The 20,710-nt window shown below is 43.3% G+C and overlaps 1 protein-coding gene across 21 annotated transcripts in view; it reads left to right on the forward strand.

Annotated features, from left to right (window-relative positions):
- Positions 1-20,710, forward strand: part of LOC147417935 (uncharacterized) — a 260,362-nt gene that overhangs the window by 82,006 nt on the left and 157,646 nt on the right. For 12 of the 21 annotated variants that reach the window (XM_086506524.1, XM_086506523.1, XM_086506516.1 and 9 more), the window contains exons 5-10: positions 696-950; positions 1,194-1,722; positions 4,634-4,795; positions 4,892-4,945; positions 6,688-6,890; positions 7,018-7,120. In XM_086506524.1, coding sequence (XP_086362650.1) covers positions 696-950; positions 1,194-1,722; positions 4,634-4,795; positions 4,892-4,945; positions 6,688-6,890; positions 7,018-7,120 — 1,306 coding nt within the window. The other 9 variants (XM_086506520.1, XM_086506530.1, XM_086506529.1 and 6 more) reach the window with 8 other exon arrangements.

Genomic DNA, 20,710 nt, shown 5'->3' on the forward strand with positions numbered 1-20,710 from the left:
ATACTTTCCTTGCTACAACCTTGTAAGCATAAATCAGTCTTTATGTACAGTGCCTAAGATGAAGGAATACCTGAAAAGGCATCATTCTGTGTGTATGAGCATGTATCCAAAGAAATCATATGAGCACTTGTCTTCTGTATAATTTAAAAAAGCAAAGGGCAAGCCTCGTAGGTGCTTATGCAGGAGGCTGCTCTATCAAAAGCCGCAAACACTCTCATTGCATCGTGGATGCAAGTTCAAGAGTAGGGTGCAAGGTATTCAAATAAGATGAACAAGTAGCAGGGGTGTTATGTATCTCCACGTTTTTCGTCTTGTGACTGGATCCCTTCGTTAAGTACATCAAGCAAGACTCACTGCAGGACAGGGTCACAAGGTGCCTAATTATGTGGCATCATATCATTTTGATGAGCTATTTTTGAAAATTTTGGGCGTTGATGTCAGTACAAAGGGTGGGGTGGATATCATATCTTTCACATGAAGTATGAAAAAGTCAATCGCAAATTCCCTCCTCCTTTCCTAGTTTAGCACTTTCCCCTTCTGGGCAGCTGCTGGTGTTTTGGGTGAGGTTTGCGTCAGTCACAATGCCCAATCTGTGTGACCTATGATACATCGCTTCTGCTTGCTGGTGTTTTTAATGGTTATAAACATTCAAAAAACAAATTCTTTTTGTAGAATCTTTTGCAATGTTCTTTCAGGCAAGGATGTCTCCCACTCAAGTTTGAGTTCGAAGACGCTTTTCTCGAAACCAAGAAGCAGATTTCCAGAACTTTATGTGTTGCAGAGGAAGCATTCTTTCTGGGCTTATTAAGGTTCTACAAAGAAATGGACATCACGGATGTATGCCTGTTTAATCCCCTATTGTTTACACTACCGCGGCCTTTGAGGCTAGAAGATTTTCGCTTAGTTCAAGAAGATTACTTGAAAGAAGTGGCTGACAACTTTCGCAACGAGTAAGACTCAAACGTAACAGGGCTGATCCATTCTTTGGGCAATGGGGATTAGGTGTCCCAGATGGCATGTAAATACACTGTAATGTGGTTCTTGAAAGAAGCCTTTGAATCTTCATATTTTGGCACTTGTTGGTTACTCAGAGCTTGTGCTAAGTATATGTCTTTGCTGAGTATATCTCTTTTGATTCAAAGCAAGCTCTTGGTCTACTGAATAGGCTGACTCTTTTTTCATACTGATGGCAGCTGGGTTCCGCGGGTTGTGGCAATGATCGATGAGCTTGCTCCACCTACTGCAGAATTATCAGGACCTGCTCTTGACAAATTACGAGGATTTGTGCATCGATTATCATTTTTAATGACTCAGCAGCTTCTTGATGTTGTGTTGCTGTCCATAGCAAAATACAAACGTCTGTGGGAGCAATACTTGAAGCTTAAACAAAATCCAGTCGTTGATCTTGAAATGGATGCAAAGAAAACAACAACCAAGGAGGGGGGGGAACACGTGCTTGATATGAAGACAGAGAGCCTCCATCTGATGCCCATGTTCAAGATTAAGCTGAAAGTTGAAGGGGATCACTTTTTGTTTGACCCTTCTCTGGCTTTGATCGGAAGCACAGTCCTGCTGCTACTCGATTCTATCCTTCTTGCAGTAAAAGGCATAGAGGACCTCCGGTCAAGGGTCACTACTATATCAACTATTTATGAATTTAAGGAGATGAAGTCTTTACAGAACGAGGATGCTAGATTTGTTACAGTTCGGAAGAGTGTTGAGGTACTAGGTTTGCTATCATTGGCCAATTGGTGTTTAACATTCGTGACATGTCATGAATAAATCCCTATGAAATTCAGTTTTAAAGTAAGGAAGATTTTAAAAATCTAGAAATATATTTGCAGATCCAAAATCTTGCCCCCCCTTGTGTTAATTGTATGGATCCCTTTACTGTGCATGCGTCTGTTGCAACACTGCTTGATATTTTCTCAGGGCAGATACAGTCACTTATTTAGCAGTAGGCTGTTCAACTCGTGGATCTTTGAGCCAAATGTAGCAAGTTTTTACCAAGATAATTTGGCGAAAGACAGACAGTTAAAACAAGGATGGATAATTTTTTTAAGTCTTTAAGAATTATAACATTTTGGCAAGTATGAATAATTTTTTATTGCAATCACAACATCTTGGTATTGAGTACCATTTGGTCTGGTTTTCTAAATTATCAGACTTGGCTTGTCTTTGACTTCTTTTCGCTAGTAGTAAATAATGATGCATAGGTAAGTTTCGAAACAAAAAAAAACTACTTTATGACACGCTCTTCACGAGCAGAAAGTGCATCTGAAAGAGTTTTGGTTCGCAAACAGTCTTCCATGAGATGAGTAAAAGAGTCGACATAAGACTCAATACACCATGGAGCCTGGCAAGAGGAGTGGGTAAGAAACCAGCATGTATAGCTTCTTGGGCTGGGCTTTTTGAGAAGTCCAGAGACATTCTCTACTGTATAGTACAGGTCTATCTCTTTTTCCTAAATTTAAAATGATCTGCTCTCGAGACAGGACACTGGAGGCTATGGGCTTGGGAGTGTTGTCCACTGGCACGAGTACAGTGGGATCCTGGTGAGTGGCTATGGAGGGACCCCTTCTCTTCTGCAGACCGCACAGGAGTCCCTTTCTTCCAGTACACTGTTCGGCTTGGATGTCATATACTTGCAGCGCAGAGAGAGGCCCGCCCCGCTGCAGCACGTCATTGGCAGCAGGAGGGTCTCACAGTTGAGTTCTTGGCAGCTTTTTGGCAGAGGCTGTGGGACTCCAGACAGCCGAGGCGCGTCACTTTGTTCCAGTGGTTGGTTGCACATAGAGCCACAGCAGTAGGGAGCTGGCTTGTGCATAGTGGTCTCTCGGCCGCATGTACAGCCTGTGACCAGTTGGTGGAGAGTCAGCGACACTGTCTTTGGGACTGTCCTTCGGCCCAGCAGGTGTGGCTACGAGTTCTTCGGCTGATGCCTGCCCTCTTGGCGGCTCGACAGTGGGGGGCAGCGGCTTGGTCCACCCTCATGGGCCCGGCACTGCAGTTTGAGCTATCTTCCACCAGCAGGATGATAGTGATACAGGGGGGGCGACCTGCACTCCAGCCTGCTACAGACCTTACTCCACAGGAGTGGTGCAGTGAGAGAGAGAAGTGCTGGGAGCTCATCAGCGGCCTAGCTCTTTGGTTCATCTGGCGGGCCCGTTGTTTCCGCATCTTTGAGGCTCGCCTTGTGCCACCAGCAGAGACTGTTCGTGACTTTTGGCTAGAGCTGATCCATACTCTCAGAGGACAGCTTGAGGGACTACAGGGCAGCTCCGACCGCATGCGGGAGCGCCGCGAGGCTTTCCTTCGACTTTGGCGCCCTGGGCCTTTCTACACCATGGTCCAGGGGGTGCTCAGATGGCACTACTGTCCACCTGTGTGGCTCTTCCCTCCTCCCATTTCTTGATTTAGCCCCATTGTATATATGCTATTTTTTCATTGGGAGAGTCTCCCCATCATGCGTGTTGTAACCCCCTCTTGCAGAGGTGGATGTAGCCCTATGGGCAGTTTTCATTAACTAATAGAAGGATCTTTTTCTTGGAAAAAAAAAAAAAATGATCTTCCGTAACATGAGGAACGATGAACCTACATGGAAGAAGGCACCACTGTGTTGGCTCTTGTCTAAGATTATGATAGTGTTTCGTAGATTTTTGTCAGCGCTTTTAATTGTTATTATAAATGTCTATTTCCAAGCATAAAACATACTAAAGTTTTAAAGGAGACTAGAAGTGAGCAATTTTGAAGGGAACTTGGCTGAGGCATTTATTTGCGGTAAGGTGTGTGGAATTATCAGCCTAGATTGGAGTATGCACCTTCGTGTTGATTTATATCCACCATTCCCACACTCTTGATCTATGTTTCTCTTAAAAAAAATGAGGAAAGAAACAAATTTCCTTGTCTATGATATAGGAACCTTCATACTACAATGAGTTCATTGAATGTCTTGAAGCACATTCATCGAAGCTTAATCTACGTCAGTAGCTAGCAAGAAAGAAGCACCCTGGTTGGATGTGGATGTCCCCGCGGATACGAAAGTGGAGAGGATGTGAGATGGAGGGAATCAACACTTTAGGGGTAGAGTGGCATAACCTTTTATCAAAGTAAAACTTAAAAGTGGGCTATCTAGTCACTCTCTGCTTGGTAACAAAGGAGTGAGCCACAAAGACCTGGTTGATGGTTTCAACCCATTGCTTTGCTCGGACGTGTTTCTTTTCTCAACTACAAGGGCAATCTCTTTTGAAGTCTCGGGCGCAACTGTAAAAGCTTCTCTGAAAATTTGAAAAAATGGTGTCGGAGGAGAAGTTGCTTGTAACATCAGAGTTAGTGCATATATATGCTGCCTCTTCTGTCTATGTAGACATTTGTGCCAATACGCATAAAGGGATGCATCTCATTGATTTTTGTTTCATTGCCATCATTTTTAAATTCTAGGAGTGCAAAGTCCAGCGAGTGTGCAATAAAACGGTAAAGTACAAGGATGTCAAGACAAGTATGTTTAATCAAGCGTATGCTATGATGATCTAGATTGGTCTGATTTTGGTATCATAAGAAGTCTGCTTTCTTTGCATTTGCAAACTTTGTTCCTTCTTTGAGATATAAATCTACTAGTATTTTGACTTCTCAGGAAATTCTAGAGCAGAATTTTGTAGGCCCAAAGAGACTTGAAGAAAGTTATCAGGCATTCCAGGATCTTCCCTCTCTTAAGATTGACGACTTCTTGGAGGAATATAAAGGTCAAAATCATTCAGTTGAAGAATATGAGGAGACCATTACAAAATATCTACAGGTAAAAGCCAATCAGTTACCAACTTAAAAACATTTTGTTTATATGAGTTTCTAATTATGAAGATGTCCTGCCCTTGTTCAATTTTGACGGGTATAGGTCAGTGAGGTGATTCCCTCACAATCGCCATTCAGACTCTGGAGTTTTGCTCTAGTAAGCTCTCAACCAGTTTGGATGCTCAAAATACTTTCACCCTGTTGGCTGGATTCTTCCTCTTCCTTCTCTGGTTTGGTTGTGGGCAGTGCCACGTCACCAAATTGTGACACATCACCTCTACATGACTTTAAAGGGTGTATCTTTCAGCCTCTTCCATCACCTACTTTGAATTATGATGTGCAAAAACCCTGTGGCTTGCTGTATGGTATATCATTATATTCTACCCTAATCTACATGTATTACTCTTTGCTTAAATATATGTTTATAACGGTCTTGGAGTATTACCCTAAGAAGCCTCTTACTTGACCAATTTAATTTGGTGTATTTTCTTTAACATGCTGGCATTTAGGATTTGAAGAAAAGGCGTTGGACATTGTGTTGACATCACAAGATATTACTTAGGCTGCATCTAAATGGAGTTATATATCTTGCATATGCATTTTAATTTCAAGCTAAAAGTGCCATAGAACCTGTAGTATCTGCACTTGCCACAGTCTGCACTTGCCACAGTCAAATACAAGGCTGATAATGCCTGGGGTGCTAGACACGCAAGAGAAACAGTAACTTCAAACTAACATTGGTACAAGTTTTTTTCAATTTTTGAAAATGAGTATGGAAGAGGAAAATTGAATGTTTGCTAATGGATTATGGAGGCCTTCAGAGACGGCAAAGAGCGAGGATTAATCCTAGTGTAGGAGAAAGAAAGAAAGAAGAAAGAAAGATTTTTAACGTCTATGTCAGGCCGAAATCGGCCTATGAGACAAATCAAATGTACATGGCGTGTATGTCATCCGTCTATCGGAAAGACAAATGAAACAAAACTGATACAAAACTGAACTGAATGTAGGTAATGGAGTATCTGAGGAGGGATGGGGCTCTATCTCTAGGGGTATATGCATGTCTATATGCTCAAGGTAGTACAATCATGAGAATGCATCAAGCTCTCTAGCTCCATCCTGTACAAATGGGGGGATGTAAGATGTGGTACATGGGCGGGGCTGGTGCCAAGGCTACCCGGATGAAAGCTGTCGGGTCGGCCCTCATCTGAGCTACTCGCTCCTCAGTGGCACGGCGCTCCCGGGCTCGGATCTCCTCGATCTGTCGGTGGTGGGAGCTCACGCCCCTGTAGCCTGTGACTCGTGGTCGTCGTCTAGCTCGGTTCACCTCCGCCTGTGGGAGAGAGGAAGAGAGTGAAATTCTTGATAGTGTGGGTTTAGTTGAAAGGAAACAATTTATCTTCTGGCAAGTGATTTCAAGAGACTTAACTTACCCACATCACCAAATTGACCACTGTCCACCCACCTTCTCCCTCATAATGCAGTTCGGTGCCCCTCATCCATTTACGAGTGTGACCGCACATCAAGATGGTTGAGTAACACATTGAAGATTCCTGTTGCAATGGTATTTGTGCCATTGGATGAAAGTGTCGTGTGAAAAACACTGTTGTCCTTTTGACAAGAAATTTTTTGTAGTATCAACCTCAACGACACAGGCCTTAAGGCAAAAGGGAGCGATGTAACCACAGAAACTGAAAGTAAGAAAGTCTCAATTTGTAGCTTTTAAGGAGTTCCCTGCAGTTTTTTAAAAGTTTCTGGAAAGAATAGGAATTGCTCTGCATAAGTAGATCTGTTTCCTTCTCAAGAAATTGGAAAAATCTCCATTTCAATCTAAGAGTTTTTGTGCCCGTGTTAGAAGTTGGCTTTATTGGAAAACATTGAGTTTCTCTGTGGTTCTGCCAGGTTGCTGACGATGCCAAAAAGAATTCTGATGGCGAAGTCATATTTGGTTTGTTTTTAGTTGAATGCTCCAGCCTTGGGGAAGATCTGTATTTGAAGGCCATGGATATTGCCAATAGACTCTCATGTCAAATCTTAAATTCAACAACTGCCAAAAACAAATCGCTCTGTGAGCAATATGCTGCGATTGATTCTCGATTGAACAAGTAAGCATGTTAATTTCCTGGAATTTGGAACATAAGTTCTATCTGGTCATGAAGGCAGATATGTCTGAAGCTTCAACAATGTGTGTGCTTTGCTATGTGATGTCAACAACTGGATTGCCTGTTTCAGCATTTCTGGCAACCCCGAGGAGCTGGATGAATTGAGGAAATTTGTGGCCTCTACCAAGAAGACACTGGTGCAACTGCAGGATCAGATCAATCAGTCAGCTAAGGTTTGGTGGTGTGTAAAACTCCATGATTGTGTTCAAACTCTTTAGAGTTTCCGCTTTGTTGAACAAGGTCTATTCATGAAGACATCAAATCTTGCTCTTTATTTCCGATGCATGCTTACAACCATAAAGGTGCCAGCCTCCGTCGAAGTAGTTAATATGCTGCATGCACCTCTGATTCTAACTCTAGGTGATGATCACACTCTCCGTGTGAGTGATGGGAAGAGTCTGATGCACAGAGGGCAGAGGGCGTACATGCCAAATTCAATGAGCTTCTAGCCATCTTCTCAACTGAGGCTGAACCGGTGGTGATCATAGGAAGTGACTTGTGAAGCAAACATGAAAACTGGTTCCTCCACCAACTGAGGCTGAACCGGTGGTGATCATAGGAAGTGACTTGTGAAGCAAACATGAAAACTGGTTCCTCCACCCCGTGAAGATTCATAAGGAGAGGAACAACATCTTGCAGTAGCCAACACACTCTCAATCCGGCTTATAAACCAGCACTAGACAGGAAAAACAGAATGCTTGAGGGAAGGACTACCAACAGTGCTTTGGAGACTCAGGTGGAAGCTAATGGCATTGGTGTGTGTAAAGTCACAGCCTGTATGCGTTACCTACCTGCCCTACTTCATGGGCAACATGTGCCTCCCGTACATGCGACTAAACTGAAAGAAATGAGTGGACAGATAGGCATGTATCCATGTCTGGAGGTACTTTGGCTGATCAGACTTCTGATGGAGTAAATTATGCCTCTCAATCCATACGACGCAAGTAAAGAATGAAGTTCTGGAATAGAAGCCTCCTATGAAGGCCTCACCTAGATCCTAAGTGAGCTGGAAGCGCTGCTTACACTCTGTAATTTAATATTCCATGGCTAATCTGTCCAACCATGACGTGAGGATCAACTAAAGGCTAACTTGCAATTCAACCCATTGCTCTACTGCGAGACAAAAGTATGGATTGGAAATAGAATCTCACATGGGGGTAGTATAGTCTTAAATCCTACAACGCAGTAAAAGCCAAATGTTAATGACTAGGTATCAAGAAAGGAAGAAAGAAAGATATATTAATCTCTTAAAGGCCAGATTACCCATGAGAGCAGAACAAAGGACAACCGATAACGATATCTCTCACCATAAACAGTGACAAGAAATGCAATCTTATCTCAACTAATTCCCTAGCTAGATTGGAATTGAAAGAGCTCTTGAATGACTATAGAGCTGTATGCTGCAACTGGCAAGTCATAGGAGTGGTCTTTGCTTTGCTTAGTATAGGAGCAGAACTGTGCTGTGCTGGGTGTGCTCTCCCTCTCAATGCAGTGTGCATGAAGTCTAACTCTCAGTGAACCATCCACAAGAAAATGGTAATGACTACTACAAGATAACCATGAACAGAAACATAAGTGAAAGACAAACCACAACACATTAGTACTCAACGATTTGCTGAACTCAAGTATAATATGACAAAAGTGATAGAGTGGGGATCATTATGTATTCACTCGGAGATCACTTTGGAATGGTTGGGGTCACACGGTGGTCACTTTGGAATAGGTAGGTTCACAAGGCGATCACATCTCAATTGGGAATCACACGGGGATCACTTGGCCATCACTTGATGTTCACGTTGAGTTTCCTTGGGGTTCACTTCGATTGTGATCACATGGCGATCACTTGGGGATTAATCCGCCTGACACAATGGGTGTGAAATAATCATGACGGGGGAGGGTGGTGAGGGGTTGAGGGGAGGTGGTGGGGAGGAGAGTTGGGTGAGGCCAAGAGGGGAGGTGATGTGAGGACGAGGGTGAGAGGTGTTGCAAATTGGGACAATGTTGGTGTTTGGTTTTTTGTTTGTTCGGAAATTTCACAAAGTTCTTGCTAGCTTGCCTCAACAAATCCTTCAAAAATTTACCTAAAGGGTAAAGTCATAGGACCGATCCCAAAAGATTGTAAAGATCGATTTTATAAGTCTGGAACCCAAGATCTTTGTGATTCAAACATGACAAAAGGATTTTTTAAAATTAGCAATAAAAGTAATGGAGATGGTAATTAGACTATATTACCGGAGTCTAAAAGAAAATTTACATATGAAGTAAAGAAAATACTCAAGATAGCTCACAACTATTGTAATAGGGAAAGCATATTAGGGAAAATATGTCGTGCTCTTTACAATGGGTGCTGCTCGATGCTGTATGCATGAAACCTCACTCCAACAGAAAGAAAACATCACACATCAATGAAACAACAACTCAAAGCACAATAGCAGACTCAAAACTAACTAGAACTTGACAATTCATATAACCATACAGACTCTGGCTGGCAGCACACTCAACTCCAAGCCCGGGACTCATAGGTACAATGGGGGTGTCGAGGCTCCAATGTGCAGGGAGGGTGCAGGTGTGGTTTGCTGTGCTAGACTCAAGACTCAAGACACTAGACCATAGAAAGTGGATGATGAGCTCTGACGACTAGAGCCAACTACATATATATACAATCATAAGAGCAACCAACCGCTAGCAAAATGTCCAGTCCAACTAAGCCTATCTCCAAACTGTGGTGGTGGTGATTTGGCCACGGTGTCCACTAGACCACCACTCGTATCACTGTCACATGTCACTGTCTAGGCGAGAGTCCGTCCAGTGTGAACTCCAGACAAACTGTGACTGACTGTCTGTCTTGTGCCAGTGACATTGTAGCCCTGCTACAACTATTCAAGATATCTCACAACTAGGGATGAATTAAAGCTCAGACACATTGAATTGCAAACTGAGAGGTGAACACAAAGATGCTTGTTAAACATTTGGTAAAACCTAACCTATCTACAAAGTGATAAGTAGTCAAATGTCAGTGACTTTACGAGATCTAGGAATTGCTAGGGTCTTTGGACAAAGCTTAGGTCCTAAAGATAGAACAAGTGCAAGTCTATAAGTACACTGAATGGTTAGGCATTACAAGTGTGTGTTGCATAGCACAAGGACAAGGGTGTCAAGATTAGCTATGTATTGCGGAATTGGGAGGGCCAGAGGAAAGAGGTACGCAACTTCCTTTTCTTTTGCAAAATCGTATGGTTCTCATCAAGTTAAGAGAGAGAATGTTGGCTTCAATTAGAAAGGTAACATTAAGAAGAATCTGTCAGAACCATTATGATTAAACTTCATCTAGCATACGCTAGTTGGCCTCATCCTCAAATAAGCTTGCCATTTTTCAGTTCTAAGATGAACCCACGCGGTGCAAGGTAGTAAAACACACACTAAGTTGAAAGCCTTCAAAGAATTCCAATGAAGGCCGATGGTGCGGTTATAGGCTGAAAATGGAGGAGAGAGAGTAAGAGCGTGAGGGAAAGCGCTGACGGCTGCATGCAGCCGAAGCAAGGGAGAGCGGCAAGAAGAAGGAAGGGAGAGGTGCCCTTCACATTTGCTGTCAGAAGATCGCAAGTCGACAATAGTGACTCTGGGATGATCAGTGCCGAGAGTTGTTGTTGGGTGTGTGAGGGAGAGTGCTCTGCATCAAAGTTGAAGGATCGCCTTAGGTTGATCATTGCCATAGCATAGGCAGAGGGAGGCAAGCGTGTATAAGAGGGCTTCCTCGTGTGTGTGAGCCAGCTCAGAGAGATCATTTGCAACCAGGAAGAGAGCATCGGAGCAAGTGCAGGAAAGCCAAGGGGCTGCGAAAGGGTGCAGCTCCATCAGGCTGTCGACATCAAAAGTGCAACAGAGCACATCCTGCCAAGGTCTGTGAGAAGGGGAGAGAGCGAAAGCGTCAGAAGTTGACCCTGCTCGTGCCAAGTGTTTGCCTTCCTATATCTCCTTTCCTTTTCTGAATGCCTTTAGAGCACATAGGCCCCTTTTTTTTTTTTTTTGCTTGAACCTCACCTTTTTCTCCTCTCAAGTTCTCCTTAACAAGGTGAAAATTCACTATGGCCTACATAAGGCTATTGACAATAATTTCCTAATAAAAAGCTTCTTTAAGAAAAATAGAAAGTGACTATTGTTTTTAAACATGTAGTGTCACCATATAATATTATCTATTTTTGAAACAAAGTGTAACAATGAACATTCACATTTAATATATTTCAAAGGCATAAAAAATGATGTTTGACATAAAACTTAATGCCCCTCTTTAAAGAAAGAGGTACACAAATGTCAGCACTCCCTCGCAAGGGTTTAATAAAAATAATTTAAAATTATCATTAGCTTGTCATGTGACATTAATCGACAAGCTTTTTCCAATGGTCTAGATTTGCACCTAAAAATCCACCCTTCACTAAGAACTCTTTATGTAGTTCAAAAAGAGTCAAGAGGTCAAGTGACTCTAGAGAGGGAGAGAAAGTGAAAGAGAGGGAGAATCCTCGTAATGCTCACAGATACTGGTTTGTAGTGTAATTTACAAGGTTGATTCCGACTATCACCCTTGGCCTTCAAAAATCCAAGGTTATATGGTTTTCTAGCTTTTGAGTGTTAGGGTACCTTACATTTCATGTGTTAAAAACAACCTAGCCAAAAAAAAAAAAAAAAAAAAACTTTGAGGGTAAATTTCCGAGTTGAAAATGAAGACATCATGTTGTAACTCTGTTGGACCTTGATTTTCAAGGTAAAAAAAGTAGGCAATGTCCGCGGGTGGTCATGCCACATCATCATTTTGTGACATACCCCCCTCTTGAAAGAATTGTAATCGCCCTCGATTACGCCAGCATAATCAGACATAAGCCATAAACCAATTCATAGATAGGCACTTTAAGTATAGACGCACTAGATGACACAAATCCAACACTTCTACAAAGACGACAGTTACATCACATCACATCATATCACATAGAGTCTAGGAGCGCGATTCTTAGCAATTTAGCAATCGCATCTAGATCCTCACCGGACCTCACTGATGTCGGATTAACTAATCCCATATTGCGATCACGTCCATAGATTTCATTCTGATCTAGGACCATGATTCCTGACAACGTATTTAGTAATTGCATCTGGATCTATCTTGGATCTCACTGGTGTCGGATTAACTAATCCCATATTTTGATCACATCCATAGATTTCTCGAGACCGAAATGCTGCAGTCATTTGGTTAATCACTTTATCTGCACTCAAGCACTGTCATGTGCGAGTAATCATTTCTGGGGATCCCAATTTATCAATCACACACTAAGTTCATACTGAACAAAGTGGTTCAATCATTCAGTTCTAGGTGTGTGGCCATCTCATCCCATAGGAACTCTTGATGCGCTCACGACAGTTCCATTGAATCATTCATGATTCAAAATTCACGATTCTTTTTGCTATTAGGTTCATTTTGAAGCTGTCATTGCTCCGAATTCGTCATCATTTCATTCTCGATTTTCACCTGTTATCTGTACACAACTAGCAAGTTCTTCCAACAAAGATATATTTCATACAGAAATCAAATTCATTTCCATGAAGTTCACAAATCACACACTTAGATCATACTGAACAAAGTGTTTCAATCATCTAGTCATCTCATCCGTCTAGAAGTCTCGATCACCTAGATCTGTGTGTAGCCATCTCATCCCACAGGAACTCTCGATGCGCTCACCACAGTATCGAGTCATCTCATTCGTATGGAATCTTGATGCACTAGAATCATTCTTCATCATTCAACATTCCTCATGCATTATCATCCATTTAGTCAAATTTCAAAACAAATTTATCATTCTTATCTTGAATCAACGGACTCGTTTGTGATTTACCGTTGCTTGTGATTGCTTTCAGATGCCAATTTCCTTGGCATGTCATTCTTGATTTTACTTGCAAAACATGCAAAATTTCAAGCAAATGGTTTACCTCGTTGCAAAAGAGTCAATGTCTCACTGTATGCTTCATATGCATGTTGCTCGCTCCTAGTAGTTATCTGCACACATATAACAAGAGCTTCCAGAAACATTAATTCCGCACATACTGAAATTTTCTGCAAAAACCCTAATTTTCCAAAGTTGCTGGATATAAGATCTGTTCGTGTCAATGCGTAGAGCTTGTTGAGAGGATCAACTTTGCCTTCTGTCGCATATCCAAATCCTCAACCTTTTGAAGAGATTTTTTAAGGTCTTTTGGCAAACTTCCTTTCGAAAATTTGTCGTATTCTTCATTCTTTTCTTCAGTTCCCGCGCCGGATTTCAACTTTCCTTTGCCTGCCCACTGAGAGGTCTTATCTATGTCAGATTCCCTACGAGAACCCATGTGTAATCTGGGATTCTTTATGGCTTATGCCTTGTAAGACAGAGCGATGAAGACGGGAGCGCTCCCGATGTGCGATGAAGTAAGGGTGGATTGGCTATTGAGTCCGGGGTCGGGAGTCCGGGGTCGGGCCACGAAGATTCTTCAATGACAATTTCCAAAATTGTGCCCGAGTGCTCTGTCTGCTCTTTGGTAGGGTTGGTATATTTTGAGAAAAGCACTCGCCTGAAGCTCTGATACCACTGTCATAGACTTGGGCACTCCAAGTCGAAAATCTGGCAAGACACACGAGAGAATCTGTCACAAACTGGTGACGTGGCTGCCTTGTACACACACAGATACCCTCCCTTGGCTGCCTGAAATGTTGAACCCGTTGCAAATGCTGACATGTGGCAAAGCGTACGGACACCCCCACAGATTGTGGCGCAAAACGCGGGATGACGTGGCAACAGCTGTACGGATTTTTCCTACGCAAAAAGGGGCTGCTTTTTCTATGCGAATCAAGCTGGAAATCCTACGCAAATTCTTGCTTTTTTTTTCCACGCAAGCTTGAGAGAGAGAAAGGGCTTTATTTTTAAAAGTTGCTTTATTTTGCAAGCATATTTTTGGGGCAATTTTTTAATGGGCAGCTTTTGGGGCTCTGCTTTTGGCATCCCTTGTAACTCTTTATAAGTGTGGTTTGGGCTCGCACTTCTTAGAGCATCTGGATGTAGAGTCTCAGAGAGCTCTCACTTCTCAGAGAGTGAGACCCAACCACTCCCTTATACTTTGGCAAGAGATTTAATATAAAAGAAATACCGAAAGAGGCTCCAGTCTTCGGGGCCAATATTTCTTGGCACAGAACTCCGCTAGGCCAGTGTCGAATCAAATTGTGAACTGTTTTGAAGTGAATTCCTATTTTGTTGCGGTAGATTCTTGACTTGGGAGTGTCCAAGTCTGTTACAGTGGTATCAGAGCACAGAAAGATTCTTCTTCTACGGAGGCTCCGATCCTTTTTACAGCGCACACAACTTTTGGGAAAGAATCTCCATGTCCTGACCCCGGACTTATTAGCCACTCCCACCCTTCATACATCGTGCATCGGGCGCGCTCCCATCTTCATCGCGCTGTCTTACAGGGCATAAAGCCATTAAAAATCCCAGATTACGCATGGGTTTTGGTGAAGAATCTGACAGAGATGACACGTCTCAGTGGGAAGGCAAAGAAAAGTTGAAGATCCGGCGCGGGAACTGAAGAAAAGAATGAAGATTTGGGTAATTTTTTTTTGGACAAGTTTGCTAGAAAAGGAGTACAAACGTCAACTGCAGATTGGCATATGTGTGAACAGATTGATTAAGTACTTCAGGAACCTGAGATTGGTAATACACCTGAAGAATTACCCGATTGATATGATTTACTCGAGATGGCGTGTGGCCATTGCTTTTACTCTTAGAAAGGGAGTAAAGCTGAAAAGACAGACGAGTGCACAAAAGCAGAACCTGTACTCGCAGAAAGACATGGACAAGCAAAGCTTCAAAAACGGCAAGAAAAAGGCAAAGAAGCCTAGATTTTGCCCAGTTTCTAACAGTTCTACCGAGGACTCATCCTCAGAATTCGGACTCCGACGATCACATGTTTTATGCAAAGAAGAAATATATATTTTTTAAAGCCAAGCAATATGACTTCCTCGAAGATAAAAGCAAGAAGGTCAAAGAATTTAAAGAAGGTGGACAGTCAATTGAATCCTTTTCTGGGTTCCGTGATGCTCGAACATGGTGGTTCACTCTTCTACTGAGAAAGGAAGCTCGAGCAGGGTGTTCGCGTTTCAGGGTGTTCGAGCATCAGGACAATCACTTCCAGATTGTCCATGTGCAGGGACAAAAGAATTTGGTGGCGGATGCTTTGTCCCAGAAGCCGTTGGTTCTGGCTATTTCCGTGATACATCATAGAAGCTTCGAGGATATGGTCGATCAGTATGCCACGAATATAGGTTTTGCAAATATTTTCACTCGGATACGGAATGGGGAGGTAGTAGCGGGATATTCCATTCGGGATGGCTACTTTATGAAGAAAACCATGTTGTACGTTACACAGCCGTTGAGGAAAAAGGTTCTAACCGAATGCCACTGTCCACCTTTTACGGGTCACCGCGGCATTGCTACCACCTTGAAAGGTGTAGAGAGATACTTCTTTTGGCCGAGACTCAAGAAGGACGTGGATGATTTTGTACGCAGTTGCTTAGTATGCTAGAAGGTCAAGTTGGACAGGCATAAAGCACAAGGATTGTTACAGCCTTTTCCCATACCCAGCCGCCCCTGGGAAAGTATTGCAATGGATTTCATTTTTGATCTCGCGAGAACACCGAGTGGGCACGATTGTTTATTGCCCAGATCTTCAGATTACATGGCATGCCTGAGACGATTGTCTCCGACAGAGGCCCCAGATTCACGAGTTTGTTTTGGAAGGCTATTTGGGAGAACATTGGCACACGGTTGCAGTTCTCGTCATCGTTCCACCCGCAGATTGACGGGCAATTAGAGATTGCTAATTGAGTGGGTACTTGATTTGTTGAAGTCTTCTTCTTTAAATCTGAAGACTTCATGGGAAAAGGTTTTTACCTTTGGTGGAATATGCCTACAGAAACACGATTAACTCTTTGATGGGGAAGGTGCCATTTGAGATTGTTGAATTTGCTACGAAAGTTCACGCTTCCTTAGCACGAAAGATATGATTTTCTTTTAAAGCCGACTAGTTTAAGAGGGACTTGGACTTGGTCCGGAAGGCTTTGTAGAAATCTCGAAAAAAGGGAGCAGATCGACATCGTCGCGATTTGAAATTGAAGGAGAACGATTGGGTACTCTTACGTTTTGAGAAGGCACGCCTGAAAAAGAAAAGGGAAAGGAGCGGCTTTTTCGAAAGTTTAGCATGAGATACTATGGACCTTTCTAGATTTTAAAAAAAGATAAATGATGTCTCCTTTGACTGAAGCTGCCCGATACTTGGAGAATTCACAATCTTTTTCACGTGTGTCTCTTGAAGCCTTTTGAAGGCGATGTGCCGATGATGGGGAGCCAGATGAGCAACCCGAAGTGGAGGAAAACGAGCAGATACTCGTTCCAGAATAGATATTGGCACAGAAAGATAGAAGGTAAAGCGATAAGACGGTTCTTGGTTAAATTCAAGACCTACTCCGCACTGGATGTGAAGTGAATGGAGGAGGAGGACCTGGCAAATACTCCTCAGATTGTGAATCTTTACCTTGAAGCATTTGGTTTAGCATAGTCTATTCCAAATGGAACCCCAAACTCAGCTTGGGCGGAATTGATGCAGCGGGTATGCACAAGAGGGGAGTCGCTCCGCTCCTTTGTCAACAAATTGCCCCAATTTTTGATATTAAAGTCACTGATGTCTCTTTTGAGTTTCAAGGATACTGTGAGCTGACAGTTTTCTGCTGTAATGACTTTATGAACTGGAATTCCTGAAAACAATGATATTGATTTGTTCTTGACTTGTTAAGTGCAGGAACCAACAGATGAAATGACTAGAGCATTTCGGTTTGAACGGATTCGTCAATCAGGCATCTGTGAGGTCCCGACTGGATCTAGATGCAATTGCTAAATATGTTGCCGATTAATCATGGTCTGAGATCCGAATGAATTTTGAATGTGATTTGTCATGTGATGTCCCGTGATGTCAAGTGATAGCGTGTGAAGTCGTGTGATGTGACTGTCGATTGGTACATGTGCTAGATGTGTGTTTCTAGTGTGTCGGTACTAATAGTCAATGTCTGCTAAGACAGTTTATGGCCTTTGTCTGTTTTGTAGGCGTAATCGAGGGCGATTACAATGCTTTCAAGAGGGGGGTATGTCACAAACTGGTGACGTGGTTGCCTTGTACACACACAGATACCCTCCCTTGGCTGCTGAAATGCTGACCCCGCTGCAAATGCTGACACGTGGTAGAGCATACAAACACCCCCGCAGATTGCGGCGCAAAATGCGTGATGACGTGGCAGCAGCTGGACGGAGCTTTCCTACGCATAAAGGGGCTGCTTTTTCTACGTGAATCAAGCTTGAAATCCTACACAAATTCTTGCTTTATTTTTCTACGCAAGCTTGAGAGAGAGAAAGGGCTTTATTTTTAAAAGTTACTTTATTTTGCAAGCCTATTTTTGGGGCAGTTTTTTTATGGGCAGCTTTTGGGGCTCTGCTTTTGGCATCCCTTGTAACTCTTTATAAGTGTGGTTTGGGCTCCCACTTCTCAGAGCATCTGGACGCAGAGTCTGAGAGTGAGACCAACCACTCCCTTGTACTTTGGCAAGAGATTTAATATTAAAGAAATACCGAAAGGGGCTCCAGTCTTTGGGGCCAATATCTCTTTGCACGGAACTCCGCCGAGCCGGTGTCGAATCAAATTGTGAACTGTTTTGAAGTGAATTCCTGTCGTGTCGCGGTAGATTCTTGATTTGGAGTGTCCAAGTCTGTTACAGAATCACTTAAAATACTTCACAACTTTATTACACTTTAATAATTGGATTTGACACGGCCCGACGTAGTTTCGTGCCCAGAGGTTGCTATACAATGTGGTATGGGACACATTTATCGATTATCTATGTAGCTAAATTTTTTCGTTGGATTATTATTTTCCTTGGTCAAGCAGATTAAGATCTTTGAAAGAGGAGTTCACTTAGCTGCATGGATAGCTTTACTGTGTGGTATGGGATACATCTGACGTCTATCTTTGTAGTTGAGTAGGAGCTTCGGCTTCCGGGTACTTAGCCATCATTTTGGACAATCAATCTTTTGAAGGGGTGGAGAAAATAGTAACAGACTTTCCACTTCATAGAGAGTCATAGACTAACAAGTACTCCATACATCAAGAGCAATGCGATCATTAAAAAAGACAAGTACTCCAGATATCTGGACCAATACGATCACAAAAAATCTTCATTTGAGCAGTTTATGATCTCTAATGGGGATGTCGTGGTATTTAGTCAATACTACGCATGATGAAACTGATGATTATATTGTCTTGTGGGTGACTACCATGGGTCGATACCTCGCACTTTCCTTTTAAGGGTGATTCTGGGCTTATCCTGGGACCTGGATTCATCTAGGTATATATGATCTCTAAAGGGGTTGTAGATTGACTATTTGTTTGTTAGTGTCCTTTATATAGAACAAACTAGTCCTCAATAAAGCTATATAGTTGGTAGATATTGGAAGGGGCAATATGAGGTCCAAGTTTGGACAAGAAACAAAGCTCGAAAATGGTTAAGTTGACCATAATTGATCTTGCCTAGTTTGGCATTTTTCTTTTCTACTCTAACTACACCCTTCAGAGTGATCATTGAGGACAATGGTTTAGGTTAACGGGACGAGAATGCTAAACATATGGTAAAACTTGGCATATTTACAAAGTGACGAGCAAGCAAAGGTTTGTGAATTAACGAGATCTAGGAACAGCTAGGGTCTTTGGACAAGGCTTAGGTCCTGTAGTGGAGATAATGTGTCGTGCTCTCTATAGTGGGTGCTACCTAGTTTAATGTGTGAGATCTCACTCCACAGAATGGAAAACAGAAGGCAATGAAGAACATAATAAGAATAGCAAGCTGAAACGTGAACAATATGAACATCGACTAACTCAAAGAAACCAATACAGACTCTGGCATGGCAGCACACTCAGCTTCGGCCCATAACTCATGGTACAATGGGGGTGTTGAGGCTGAGCTGTGCAGGGAAAACGGTAAGACGTGATGTGCATGAACTCAAGATGATAGACTCTAGACGATTGACCACACAAAAGTAGATGATGATGCGTATCCACCACTGGAACCAACCACTTATATGTATTTCCTAAAGAGCCACCAACAGCTAGCAGACATCCCAATCCAACTAAGTCTATCTCCTAACTGAGGTGGTGGTGATCTGGCCACGATGTCCACTGGACCACCATCCGTAACACTTGCCACGTGTTACTGCCCAGGCAAGAGTCCGCCAAGTGTGAACTCAAGCTCAACTGCAACTTACTACTTGTCCCATGCGAGTGACACTGTAGCCCTGCTCTACAGGTTGCCCGCCACAAGACCACTCATCGTCTCGGTGAGATAGAACAATGAAACTAGAGAGAACAACGAAACACAAAGAAAAACGCAGTACACTCTGACTGAAGAAGGTGATGTTTGGAGAAGATTTTGAGTTCCTAGGAGGAAGTACCAATGAAGCAATGCCGATATTTGCAAGATATGCTGACGAAGTAATGACCCGGCTCAATGAGGTAAGCTGACCAGAAAGTAGAAACTGAAGACTGCCAAGATGAACAAATCCCACAAAGCTAGTGTTAATACAGCCAATCTTGAAATACATTGGTTTGAGGGCTGCCCCAGCGATTAAACCTGGGAAAATTTCTTGATTTCTTCAAGGAAATGGTCAAAATCTAACTTGAATGCGGAGGTGGGTGAGGGCTAGGGAAGAGGGGAAGGGGTAGGTAGGGGAGGGGTGGGTAGGGGTGAGGGGGTTGGGCTAGAGGAGAGGGGGTAGGAGCGAGAGGGGTCTAGATATGGGCGAGGGGGAGGGGATGAATAGGGGCGAGGGGGTTGTGCTAAATAGGGCTGAGGGGGGATAGATAGGGGCGAGTGGGTGAGGGGGCTAGATAGGGGCAAGAGCAAGAGGGGGTTGGGTAGGGGCACAGGGGGATGGAGGGTGGGTAGGGTCTAGGGGGAGGTGGGTAGGGTCTAGGGAGAGTAGGTAGGGACGAGGGGGTAGAGAGGGTCTAGTGGGGTGGATAGGGTCTAGGGTAAGTAGAGGGACGAGGAAAGGTAGGTAGGGTCTAGGGGGAGGTGGGTAGGGTCTAGGGGAGCTGGATAGGGTCTTGGGGGAGGGGGCGGTAGGTTCTAGGGGGAGGTGGGTAGGTCTAGGGAGGGTAGGTAGGGACGAGGGGAAGAAAGGGTGGTGAGGGGTGAGAGGAGTGGTGAGGGCGAGGGAGAGAAAAAGAGAGAGAGGGGGGTGGGTAGGGCCAAGGGGGGTAAATAGGAACAAAAGTCCGGGTGAAGCTAAGTAGAAGATGCACAAAAGGATGGAGAGGATGTGGAGCAAGTTGAAGGGGACCTGTGTCCCGTAGTGAAGGTGACCGCTTGTAAAATCATCAGTATTTGACTTTTCCCTTTCTTCAGAAGGGGTTAATTTGATCTTCGTTGACAGCAAATTGGATTGTCTGCTCTGCATACGGTTTAGCAGAGCGGGGTGGGTATCAGAAACACTGTAGTTTGCTCCCTTTATTGGATCTCTAGCTAGTACTGCCGAAGATTGCATTGTAGGTGAAGAATTTGTTGCGTCGTCTCAGAGTAGAGAGACATGCTGAGTTCGGTGATCTACGTTGAGATCAACATCTTTTTGTTGTAACCCACCTTGAAGAATCTTGCT

This window comes from Adiantum capillus-veneris, chromosome 30 (assembly GCF_014529385.1).
Source record: "Adiantum capillus-veneris isolate H3 chromosome 30, ASM1452938v2, whole genome shotgun sequence".
Classification (NCBI taxonomy): Eukaryota; Viridiplantae; Streptophyta; class Polypodiopsida; order Polypodiales; family Pteridaceae; genus Adiantum; species Adiantum capillus-veneris.